Here is a 13,472-nt window from a genome sequence, read left to right as displayed (position 1 = left end):
AGCGACTAGCGACTTTTTCTGGTGTTATTGGAGACTGACGTGAAAGCACGTATCGTTCTTACGGGTGCTGCGGTGGACCCCACCCCCCTCGCGCTGCAGTCAAAGCAGGAGATGTTCACCCCTGGCGTCCAGACTGCAAATGAATCGCGCATGCGGGAAGCCGCTCCTGGCTGAGCCGGCCCTGGCTTACTTTTCTTTTTAAACAATTAACCTGAATTAGGGTCAGACTAATTACCATAATTCTCACATTGTCATTTAGCGACTTTTAGGACAGCCAATAGCTACTTTCCTTACTGAGGAGTTGGCAACACTGTCAGGCAGTCTTCCATCCAGGTACTAACCAGGCCCGACGATGTTTAGTTTCCAAGATCGGCCAAGATCAGGCGTAGTCAAATTGGTATGGCCGTAAATAGGAATAACACTTAGTACACGTTATAAAGTGAATCGCTCCAAAACATTTGGGAATACAAAGGCAGATGGAGTGCAACCGTAGTACAACCCATCTTTACATTCCAGAGCATATATTTGAGTCTTGTGAAAATAGTTACTCTCATCGGTAACCTCAGTTGTTTTCAGCACCAATAGTTATGGATAATATTTGTGAATATGGGCCACATAATAAAACAAAACACACAAGCATATGGCACATGATGCTATGGGCACAACAGCACACCGTTAGATGCGATACTAGCCAGGCGCTGTGGCAGGATTAACTCCGCAAGGTGGCATCAGAAATGACTAAGGGGGCACAACTATTTTTTGCTTGCTGATAACACAGGATGGATAATAATCGATAGTACAATTACATACAATGTATTTGCAGCCACGCACGGCTGTCTTGCCGCAAGAATACAGGCTACTGCACCGCTTTACAGACATGGACAATTCATAACTGGCTCGAGAAATGACAAATTATGACAACGCTGAACAGCTACATGCGCAATACCCATCATTGCAATGCAAAACATTTGCTAATTACCGTACTAACACTTTCCAATGACAATACAATGAATTTCCAGAAGCTAACAAAATAAAACAATCAAATGTATTTATATAGCCCTTCTTACATCAGCTGATGTCACAATGTGCTGTACAGAAACCCAGCCTAAAACCCCAAACAGCAAGCAATGCAGGCGTAGAAAAACGGTGGCTGGGAAAAACTCCCTAGAAAGGCCAAAACCTAGGAAGAAACCTAGAGAGGAACCAGGCTATGAGGGGTGGCCTGTCCTCTTCTGGTTGTGCCGGGTGGAGATTATAACAGAACATGGCCACGATGTTCAAATGTTCATAGATGACCAGCAGGATAAAATAATAATAATCACAGTGGTTGTAGAGAGTGCAACAGCACCTCAGGAGTAAATGTCAGTTGGCTTTTCATAGCCGATCATTGAGAGTATCTCTACCGCTCCTGCTGTCTCTAGAGAGTTGAAAACAGCAGGTCTGGGACAGGTAGCATGTCCGGTGAACAGGTCAGGGTTCCATAGCCGCAGGCAGAACAGTTGAAACTGGAGCAGCAGCACGACGAGGTGGACCGTGGACAGAAAGGAGACATCATGCCAGGTAGTCCTGAGGCATGGTCCTAGGGCTCAGGCCCTCCGAGAAAGAAAGAAAGAAAGAAAGAAAGAAAGAAAGAAAGAAAGAAAGAAAGAAAGAAAGAAAGAAAGAAAGAAAGAGAAAAAGAAAGAATTTAGAGAGCACACTTAAATTCACACAGGACACCGGATAAGAAAGGATAAATTCTCCAGATATAACAGACTGACCCTAGCCCCCCGACACAAACTATTGCAGCATAAATACTGGAGGCTGAGACAGGAGGGGTCAGGAGACACTGTGGCCCCGTCCTACGATGCCCCCGGACAAGGCCAAACAGGCAGGATATAACCCCACCCACTTTGCCAAAGCACAGCCACACCACTAGAGGGATATCTCCAACCACCAACTTACCATCCTGAGACAAGGCCGAGTACGACCACGAAGATCTCCCCAACTAAACACAACCCAAGGGGAGTGCCAACCCGGACAGAAAGATCACGTCAGTGACTCAACCCAGAGACAGCAAGGGCGGTTCGTGGCTCTAGTGCCTTTCCGTTCACCTTCACAGTCCAGCCAACCTGTTCTTACCCAGATTCAAAAGAGTTGCAGCCGCCTTGATGCTGTGTTGAACCTGCTCAGCAGTCTCTCTTTCCACTCCCCACAGAATTTGCTTGTAAGATCCCTCTCAAATGCCAGTTGAATCAGCTGCGCTTGTGCAAAACGCTCCGTCTGTGCTCACTGAATACGTTTTTCAATGTTGACAAAGAGTTCTCGCATGTTGCCATGGGTGTTCTATCCAAAATGCTCTGCGTACTCCATTTTTCTTCTCCAGATCGGGCGATGGGACCACGCAGCCATCATAACGCTCAGGAAGGAGACGCAGTCTGTCTCCTAGAGATGAATGTACTTTGGTGTGAAAAGTCCAATCAATCCCAGAACAACAGCAGAGGACCTTGTGAAGATGCTGGAGGTAACGGGTACAAAAGTATCTATATCCACAGTAAAACGAGTCCTATATCGACATAACCTGAAAGGCCGCTCAGCAAGGAAGAAGGCACTGTTCCAAAACCGCCATAAAAAAGCCAGACTACGGTTTGCAACTGCACATGAGGACAAAGATCGTACTTTTTGGAGAAATGTCCTCTGGTCTGATGAAACAAAAATAGAACTGTTTGGCCCTAATGACCATCGTTATGTTTGGAGGAAAAAGGGGGAGGCTTGCAAGCCGAAGAACACCATCCCAACCGTGAAGCACAGGGTTGGCAGCATCATGTTGTTGGGGTGCTTTGCTGGAGGAGGGACTGGTGCACTTCACAAAATAGATGACATCATGAGGCAGGAAAATTATGTGGATATATTGAAGAAACATCTAAAGACATCAGGAAGTTAAAGCTTGGTCGCAAATGGGTCTTCCAAATGGACAAAGACCCCAAGCATACTTCCAAAGTTGTGGCAAAATGGCTTAAGGACAACAAAGTCAAGTTATTGGAGTGGCCATGACAAAGCCCTGATCTCAATCCCATAGAAAATTTGTGGGCAGAACTGAAAAAGCATGTGTGAGCAAGGAGGCCTACAAACCTGACTCAGTTACACCAGCTCTGTCAGGAGGAATTGGCCAAAATTCACCCAACTTATTGTGGGAAGCTTGTGAAAGGTTACCTGATACGTTGGACCCAAATTAAACAATTTAAAGGCAATGCTACCAAATACTAATTGAGTGTATGTAAACGTCTGACCCACTGGGAATGTGATAATAAAAGCAGAAATTAATCATTTTCTCTCCTATTATTCTGACATTTCACATTCTTAAAATAAAGTGGTGATCCTAACGGACCTAAGACAGGGAATTTTTACTTGGATTAAATATCAGGAATTGTGAAAAACTGAGTTTAAATGTATTTGGCTATGGTGTATGGAAACTTCCGACTGCATCTGTATCTCAGCTTGGTTTCCATTTTCTTGTTTGGCACAGACCTTAGGGCATAGAATCTGTGGTGTATCCATAGCAATGATACAAAAAGAAACAGACACGCACACTCCTAATGTGTCTCATGGTGCTTTTAGTAATACGCTCCTAATGTACATCTAATGAACCTCACGGGACTAGGTAATGGCTTCCCTATGCTAATGACCTATTGATTATTGGTTTTCCTTAGCGTAATGACCCAGACACATATGCCTTCCCTTAACCTAATGACCTATTGATTAATGGCTTCAGAGTGTGCATCTAATGGCCCAGACACATATGGTTTGTATTGATTCTGCTTACTACTCTAAGATGTATAATGTGCACAATAGTAACTCCCAATAGTACCGATTCCATACCAATATTCGCCTAGCCATAACTACAAATCGTTGTTTGATATTCATGCGCTTCCTTCAAATGCAAGCGTTCAATGCATTCAACTGAAATGTGTCTTCCGCATTAAACCCAACCCCTCTGAATTAGAGAAGTGCGGGAGGCTGCCATAATCGACATCCCCACGTCTTCGGCGCCAAGGAAAGTTTAGGCCAGGCTGTCAGCCTTTTTTGTGCATTCTGTCTTCAACTAGGCCTAACTGTATTGTTCAGTAAAAAAGCCAAAAACCCATAGGCCACCTCTTGAGTTTTTGTTCAGTTGTAGCACTGAACAAACATATAAACGCAACTTGCAACAATTTAAAAGATTTTACTGAGTTACAATCCATATAAGGTAAACAGTCAATTGAAATCAATTCATTAGGCCCTAATCTATGGATTTCACATGACTGGGAATACAGATTATGCATCTGTTGGTCACAGATACCTTGAAAAAAAAGGGCAGAGGATCAGAAAACCAGTCAGTATCTGGTGTGACCACCATTTGCCTCATGCAAGGCGACACATCTCCTTCGCATAGAGTTCATCAGGCTGTTGATTGTGACCTGTGGAATGTTGTCCCACTCATCTTCAATGGCTGTGCAAAGTTGCTGGATATTGGTGGGAACTGGAACACGCTGTCATACACATTGATCCAGAGCATCCCAAACATGCTCAATGGGTGACATGTCTGGTGAGAATGCAGGCCATGGAAGATTTAGTACATTTCCAGCTTCCAGGAATTGTGTACAGATCCTTGCGACATGGTCGCTGAGCATTATCATGCTGAAACATGAGGTGATGGCGACGGATGGATAGCACTACAATGGGCCTTAGGATCTCATCAGGGTATATCTGTGCATTCAAATTGCCCTGGATAAAATGTAATTGTGCTTGTTGTCCGTAGTTTTTACCTGCCCATACCGTAACCCCACTGCCACCCTGGGGCACTCTGTTCACAAGATTGACATCAGCAACAGCAAAAGGCCTAGTTTCTAACAAGACACGTGTCACACTCCCACAGCTGCCCAGTCTTTTTACCAAACTGTGCACCAATCCAAACCCACCTGAACGAATTTAAGTGGTTCAGTTCAGTGCTGAAGGATATTAAGTAACACGTTTTAGCCCTGTTGTACTGAAATAAAGAATGCAATCTGATTAAAACCAGAATTCTGTTATTGATTTGTGTGTGTATCTGTGTGCGTGTCATTGATGCAAACATGTACTGTCTTCGTTTCAGATAAGATCAGTCTGGAGGGCATAATGGTACAGAGAGCAGAGTGCAGACCTCACGTCAATGAAAACTACATGAAACTAAAGAAGTGAGTGAAACAAAATTCAATACAACTAAATATAATGAGGCGACTGTTTTAAAAAGCATCACTGATAGATACTGTAGGCTATTTCTCCTGGCTTCCTTTCTGAGTGAGTTTAGTAGATGTGGAGGAACAGTAGTCATATCTAAGTCCAGGAGAATACCTAATAATGGAATGAATGTCTTCCATACTGTTTTATTGTAGCTGAGGTTGACAGGGATTGCTATAGTAACTGTTCTGTGTTTGCTATAGCAACGCTTCTCTCTCCCTGAGTGTTTGAGAACATGCATGCTTGCCTGTGTCTGTATAGTGACAGTACTGTGCATTATACTAGTAGGCTATATTCACTATTCAACCATTGTACAACATAGTGTGCCATTGTGTCTTTATCACCTGCTCTGCCCAATGGGACGCTTATCTCAAGGAGACCCTATATCTTAATTAATTTCTCTGCTTCTCTCAATGAGACCCTATATCTTAATTAATTTCTCTGCTTCTCTCAAGGAGACCCTATATCTTCACTAATTTCTGTGCTTCTCTCAATGAGACGCTATATCTTCATTAATTTCTCTGCTTCTCTCAATCAGACCCTATATCTTCACTAATTTCTCTGCTTCTCTAAATCAGACCCTATATCTTCATTAATTGATCTGCTTCTCCCAGAGGTGTTTGTAGTGGCGATTTAAATCTTGGTGGGGCAAAAAAGTAAATAAATTGTATTAGATGCATGCTAGCAAAGCCACGACACAACACAACACAACACATCACAACACTAAACAATACATTAATTACAGTATAATGGTAACAAACGGTGCTCACAAACAGTTAGAGCCTACATAAAACTGTTCCAACAGCTGAGCTTTCTTTTCAGCACAATGGAGTGAATCCTTACCACCGCTACACCTGGGTATCAGCGGAACCTTGTCTGGCAGCAAAACAGTTCACTTAATTTACAGCCTTTTTTTATTTTGTCTCATAGACATATGTAAAGGAGATCCAGAGAGATGTGTTTTGTTTGTTTCCTGTAGACCTACTTGAAGGAGATCCTGAGGGAGATAGGCGTGTACAACGCTAAAGGAACCCACAAGAGCACCTGGGAACCACCACTACCAGGGAAGAGGGAGGAGATGAAGGGTGACTAGCCCAGAAAGGAGCATCCTGCCCGGGATATAAATGCTGACCCAAGGGCCTCCCATCATGGTGGAGAGTTGGGAGTCTTTCTGTTCTTTGACTGGTACCCAAAGTTACATGACCAGTGTCTGCTTGTTGTCAACCTGTTGGTAGGATGGTGTGGGGATCTTGCACCATGAACCATACTGTGTGAAGCACTTGCCTTAAAGCTACACTGTACTTTGGATGGGTTCTTTGGATTTTGTCTTTCACCTTACTTACAGAACCTGCAACTCTGCAGTAAAGAATTTATAAAGATCCATAAAATAATGGAACGACTGGTATTTGCATATTTTCCATTTTCACTAAATATGCAGGACTACTTACTTGACAGAACAAGCTTTAGAGATAAACTTTTCAACAAAAAGGCCATTGGTATTAACATAAAATATCTTTCATAGATCCAAAGATTGTATCATCTACGTTTTTAAACAAATCAACACCACAACTGGGAATGTTTTACCCAGTGTTCGTTTAATTTTTCACAACTCAAATCAGGAAGTCCTAAGCTATCCCACTACCTTTAGTAAGGGTGTCACATCTAATGTAACTGTAAACCAAGCAAATGGAGGCCTGAGAGTTAAATCAATCAACAATAAATAACCAATTAATGAATAACTAATCAATGGACTGAAACATTGTCTTCTCAGAGATAAACAAATCATCCCAGCAAACTGTGTGTGACATATTGAATTTCCCATATATATATATATCTGAATGTTCTGATTGGGCCTTCCTGAATATACCAGTTTACCTGAATGCAATAGTCAAGAGTTCAACACAGTAATCAGTAAGGTCAATTACAGAATCAACACCAAAATACTGTCACAGCACCCCTTCAGCCAACCCCATAGACATTACATAGTTTGGGCATCTTATAATACTTTAAAGTAATACTTCCATTCCAATCAGATATAATATAACAATTGTAACTAAATGCTTTCAATCCAAATGTTATGCAGAGCAGTCGTCTCGTTGGTTGGTGGTCGTGGGTCAGGTGAGATGCAGCTGAGCAGCCAATTGAAACACTTAGTCCAGTGTTACTGTGAAAGAGAGGATAGGAAGGTCAGTGGTTATAACACACGAGTAGACTGGTTATAAGTTATAAGAGAATCAGTGTGTTATTAGACATGAGTAGACTGGGATAAAGGGACTCACGCATTTCTCGATCTCCAGGCCGTCTTTGAAGAATGTCATGAAGGGAGTGATGCCGTCCTCACGGAAATCCAGCAGCCCAACCATACCATCTGGGTTCATGGACTCACCTGTAAAAAACTACAGTGGGAGGGGGAACAGAGAGAGGGTATGTAAGCGGGGGTAAAGAGAAATTAGGTCAGTGAAACTACATCCACAAGATTCTTCTCCAATCTAGATCGTTTTAGTTTCATGGGCCTGGACCTTCAATCATCACAGCTTGACTGAGCACAAATAGTTGTGATGTGAGGAATATATGTGTAGCTGAATTTGCTGTTGGCAGTAGTAGATGTATAGCTGTAACTAGTAGTTACCTGGTAGTTCTTCATGTTGCCCATGATCTTCTTGATCTCCTCCTGAGCTCCAGCCATGAAAGGCTTCACTCTGTCTGGGTTGTTCTCCTCCAGCTTAGCCTTGATCCTGCACACATCCCCACACACCTTCAACAACTGCTTTTTTCACACCTTCAACAACTGGACATTTTCATCTACATAAGTACAGTCACAGTTGTGAGGGGCATACAGGGAGACTGATGGGTTTTGCCTGTATCAGTCCTAGCACACACAACACATGCGCAGACACCCGTCACTAAAACACTCACGCCTTCATGTAGTCCTTGATGTAGCCCTTGTATGAGTCCTTGGTGAAGGATGTCTCCTGCAGTTTGTGGTTGAGGACAATGTCCACTCCACAGACTGTGCTGGACTCACAGCCGTCATCCTGCACCTCCGCCGACGCATTTGCCCCCAACAGACAGTCATCGATATTCTCCGTTCTACTAACCATCTGAGGGGAGGAGGGGGAATATCAGAGGAAAGAGAGTGAGTGCTGAATCACTCAGTGGTTGGGTCCCATTACTGTCAAACACCTTATTCTATTTCAGGACCATCTGATAGGACTTGTCTATGTAAAGTCAGGCATAATGCAAAACTATGAGTTGAGATGATACCCAAGTCAATAAGTGGTTCCAAATCCTAATACACCTCACCTCTCACCACCACAACTCAGAGAGCTTATACCTGCAGTGGAGACGCACCTTTCCCTCAACTTCCAATAACATCCCATTTGGTGATTCTTTGATCTTGTAAATGTCAGAGAACATTTCATCCGCTGCAATAAAACAGAATAGAAACCACATTAATAGCTCAGTCACAAGGTTACATTGTTGTCAGGTAGTTTTCCTTGGGCCTTCTACAGACTTCCCCAGGCCAGGTCCTGCTGCTGCCGGCTAACATAGCTGAGCTTGCCCACTAATCCTATTTGTTAGACGGCTGACAGACATGCTACAGCTACTGCTGTGGTACTAGCAACGTCTGCTAGGTTTACAATGCTAATATAACTGGATTAGAAGCATAACATTAAGATACTAGTATGTGTGCAAAGGGTTAGTATGTGGATAATCGACGAATATACAGTTCAACCATTGAGTGATTTATAGCGTTTGCTGTTAGTTGACGGTCTTTTGTCAGCTGTCAAATCTGTCAGCGCCCGCATGGAACACAAGCAGCTGCAGGCTGACTAAAAGGTCCACATATCCCATTACCGTAAACTGCACCTGTTTTGCATCGCGATAAGCAAATATTCTCCTTTGGGTACATTACCAAACATTCATTTTTTCTTGATTAAAATGTGTGTGAGATGTGGTGTAATAGTAAAACAGTTTATAGTAAACACATACACAGTTGAGGTTACGTGTGGCCCTGTGCAAGGCCTTAGCCTTTGATTTCACAACACCGGGACCATTAAAGACCAACACACTTGATTCTGAATAGATAGCATGACAACATCATTTAAAAAAATATATACATTAATGGGCATACATATTTGTCCATACCAGTGATGATGTCCTTGTAGATGATCATTTTGTCGGATTGAAGTTTCGAATTCGACACAAAGACAACGGAGTACCCTCACCCTCACTGGCCTGACCAGAAAAGAGCGTCATGCATCCAACGCGGTCTAGTGTACAATTTGCTGTTGAAGTAATTTATATTTGACCCATTTATGAAGCAAGTCTGCCCTCTGGTGGATAAAAATACGAAAACCCATCAAATACATTACATTACTAGAAATAAAGTGGAGCGATAAATACTATTATGTTTTTAAATTGAAAAGTTAGTTTTGGGTGGAAGGATGGTTGGGGTGACCGGGTTGTGGAGTACACAAATGTGTGTGAGATGTGGTGTTGTCACATCAGTATAGAAGTAGAGGACAGAAACATCATGCACCAACACCATAGAGTACCACAGTATGAGTCAGTATGATAATACCCATAAAAACTTTTTAGAATCCGTGAGTAAATAGAGCCGAATATATTGATCAAAGTCACCTTGTCCGAGAGAGATGTACATGGTTATCAAAACGATACGCCAGGGTAAGCATGCACTTGTTAGTTACAGCCTCATGCTAATCGCATTAGCCTGCGTTAGCTCAACCGTCCCGCGCGGGGACCCAACCAACTCCATGAGTCTCGTAGTAAGAGGTCAGACACTCCACATCTCCAGGTTCAGCATAACAGTGAGCAGGAGAAGCCGCATGTAGTCCTGTATTCTTCCGTTCCTCCACCAATCTAATCAGTACAGCATTTTTGTTCAGAACAGGCCTCGGGTTAATGGTCTTTCTACACACTGTGGGCAGCTGTTGACACCAGTGGCGGTCAGTGCCATTTAAGATGAGGGAGGACCATTTATTTTCTTCTCGTGAGCATAGTTGTATTTCTATTACAGCATATTGGATGACTATCATTCATATTCCATTCACCCAGTTCAATGTAACATCAATAGGGTTAGGCTACTACATGACACTCAAAATTTCCCTATACCATTCATCAGGTTGCTACAACCTAGCCTATGAATGAAAGTTTACAACGTAGGAACACAGGTCAAAAACAATCTTGAGGTGAGAGACGGTGACACATACCGCCTTGTACACACTCGCCTGCGTCTAGCTTATCTAAGGTGAAATCATGAGTCCAACAGTTGCAAACAAGAGTTTCAATTGGACAAATTCAGGTGATTTCCCCCCCGTTTTGTTTGTTTCCATTTTTCTGAAACTTTTTTCAACAGAATCGGTGGAATGAATTCACCCCTGATCACACGTACACACAGTTCACTTTCATAGCAGCCACAGTTGTTTTCATCTCGCATCTATTCACTCTCTTCCTCTCACCATTTCCATTTGTTTGTGGACTTCAATGCACAACGCATCAGCTGTACAGTTGAAGTCGGAAGTTTACATAAACCTTAGCCAAATACATTTAAACTCAGTTTTTCACAAATTCACAATTTAATCCTAGTTAAAATTCCCTGTCTTAAGTCAGTTAGGATCACCACTTTATTTTAAGAATGTGAAATGTCAGAATAATAGTAGAGAGAATGATTAATTTCCACTTTTATTATCACATTCCCAGTGGGTCAGAAGTTTACATACACTCAATTAGTATTTGGTAGCATTGCCTTTAAATTGTTTAACATGGGTCAAACGCGTAGCCTTCCACAAGCTTCCCAAAATAAGTTGGGTGAATTCTGTCCCATTCCTCCTGACAGAGATGGTGTAACTGAGTCAGGTTTGTAGGCCTCCTTGTTCACACACACTTTTTCATTTCTGCCCACAAATACATTTTCTATAGGATTGAGGTCAGGGCTTTGTGATGGCCACTCCAAATCCTTGACTTTGTCCTTAAGCCATTTTGCCACATCTTTGGAAGTATGCTTGGGGTCAATGTCCATTTGGAAGACCAATACGCGAACAAGCTTTAACTTCCTGACTGATGTCTTGAGATGTTGCTTCAATATATCCACATAATTCTCCTGCCTCATGATGCCATTTATTTTGTGAAGTGCACCAGTCCCTCCTGCAGCAAAGCAACCCCACAACATGATGCTGCCAACCCTGTGCTTCACGGTTGGGATGGTGTTCTTTGCAAGACTACCGCTTTTTCCTCCAAACATAACGATGGTCATTATGGCCAAACAGTTCTATTTTTGTTTCATAAGACCAGAGGACAAAAAGTACGATCTTTGTCCCCAAATGCAGTTGCAAACCGTTGTCTGGCTTTTTTATGGCTGTTTTGGAGCAGTGGTTTCTTCCTTGCTGAGTGGCCTTTCAGGTTATGTCGATATAGGACTCATTTTACTGTGGATATAGATACTTTTGTACCTGTTTCCTCCAGCATCTTCACAAGGTCCTTTGCTGTTGTTCTGAGATTGATTTGCACCTTTCGCACCAAAGTACGTTCATCTCTAGGAGACCGAACGCGTCTCCTTCCTGAGCGGTATGATGGCTGCGTGGTCCCATGGTGTTTATACTTGCGTACTATAGTTTGTACAGATGAATGTGGTACCTTCAGGCATTTGGAAATTGCTCCCATGGATGAACCAGACTTGTGGAGATCTTGGCTGATTTCTTTTGATTTTCCCATGATGTCAAGCAAAGAGGCACTGAGTTTGAAGGTAAGCCTTGAAATACATCCACAGGTACACCTCCAATTAACTCAAATTGTGTCAATTAGCCTATCGGAAGCTTCTAAAGCCATGGCATCATTTTCTGGAATGTTCCAAGCTGTTTGAAGGCACAGTCAACTTAGTGTATGTAAAATTCTGACCCACTGGAATTATAAGTGAAATTAATCTGTCTGTAAACAACTGTTGGAAAAATTGTGTGTGTCATGCACAAAGTAGATGTCCTAACCGACTTGCCAAAACTATAGTTTTAACAAGAAATTTGTGGAGTGGTTGAAAAACGAGTTTTAATGACTCCAACCTAAGTGTATGTAAACTTCCGACTTCAACTCTTTGTGACCAGGCGATCATAACTGCTACACATAGCCTACATTGTTGTCCCCATAATAGCTAAAGTAACGTCCTAGTCAACATAGCTAATAGAACTCATGTGTTAGTTAACCCGCACAATCATGCAGTAATGTTACAGTGTAGTCAGTAAGCAGTTTAGCAGTTACACCGGCAGCTCAGGCGGCAATAAATTAATACACCAAAAGCTTACCTTGACTTGGAAAAGTTCCAGTGTTGTGTTGGAAAGTCATAGCCACCTAGCTAACATACTATCTGTCACGACTCCTACCGAAGGTGGCTCCCCTTCCTGTTCGGGTGGCGCTCTGCGGTCGACGTCACCGGCCTACTAGCTGCCACTGATCCTTTTTTCCCCCTTGTCTGTTTATTAGTTACACCTATGTTTATTTAGGTTAATTGGTTGGGCTTTATTATCCAGCCGGCCCACCTGCTGGGTGTGCGGGATTATTTTCAGTGTACGATTGTGCACGACTGTAAGTCACGGTTGTCATGGGTTAATGGGTGAACAGGGAGTCATGGGTGAACAGGGAGTACGCACCACGTGGGGCCCCAGTGTTGAGGATCAGTGGGGTAGAGACGTTGTTTCCTACCTTCACTACCTGGGGGCGGCCCATCAGAAAGTCCAGGACCCAGTTGCACAGGGCGGGGTCGAGACCCAGGGTCTCGAGCTTAATGACGAGTTTGGAGGGTACTATGGTATTAAATGCTGAGCTATAGTCAATGAACAGCATTCTTACATAGGTATTCCTCTTGTGCAGATGGGATAGGGCAGTGTGATGACGATTGCATCGTCAGTGGACCTATTGGTCCGGTAAGCAAATTGGAGACAGTCTAGGGTATCAGGTAGGGTGGAGGTGATATGATCCTTGACTAGTCTCTCAAAGCACTTCATGATGACAGAAGCGAGTGCAATGGGGCGATAGTCATTTAGTCCAGTTACCTTAGCTTTCTTGTGAACAGGAACGATGGTGGCCATCTTGAAGCATGTGGCGACAACAGACTGGGATAGGGATTGGTTGAATATGTCCGTAAACACACCAGCCAGCTGGTCTGTGCATGCTCTGAGGACGCGGCTAGGGATGCCGTCTGGGCCGGCAGCCTTGCGAGGGTTAAC

At 43.1% G+C, this 13,472-nt stretch overlaps 1 protein-coding gene across 3 annotated transcripts; it reads right to left on the bottom strand.

Annotated features, from left to right (window-relative positions):
* Window positions 1-6,809: 6,809 nt before the first annotated feature.
* Window positions 6,810-12,717, bottom strand: LOC118380533 (translationally-controlled tumor protein homolog). Of its 3 annotated transcripts, none has more exons than XM_035767515.2 (6): window positions 12,552-12,717; window positions 8,587-8,660; window positions 8,152-8,336; window positions 7,865-7,970; window positions 7,515-7,631; window positions 6,810-7,399 (listed from the first exon to the last, which is right to left on the bottom strand). In XM_035767515.2, the coding sequence occupies exons 1-6, from the start codon at window positions 12,589-12,591 to the stop codon at window positions 7,397-7,399; spliced, it is 525 nt and encodes a 174-aa protein (XP_035623408.2). In that variant the 5' UTR covers window positions 12,592-12,717; the 3' UTR covers window positions 6,810-7,396. The 3 variants fall into 3 exon arrangements, with proteins under 3 accessions (XP_035623408.2, XP_035623409.2, XP_035623410.2); XM_035767516.2 differs by lacking the exon at window positions 12,552-12,717 and adding an exon at window positions 9,385-9,536; XM_035767517.2 differs by lacking the exon at window positions 12,552-12,717 and adding an exon at window positions 9,385-9,439 and having other exon boundaries at window positions 8,570-8,660.
* Between the last annotated feature and the right edge of the window lie 755 nt (window positions 12,718-13,472).

Source organism: Oncorhynchus keta, chromosome 7, assembly GCF_023373465.1.
Source record: "Oncorhynchus keta strain PuntledgeMale-10-30-2019 chromosome 7, Oket_V2, whole genome shotgun sequence".
NCBI lineage: Eukaryota > Metazoa > Chordata > Actinopteri > Salmoniformes > Salmonidae > Oncorhynchus > Oncorhynchus keta.
This window is presented reverse-complemented; position numbering and strand designations above follow the sequence as displayed.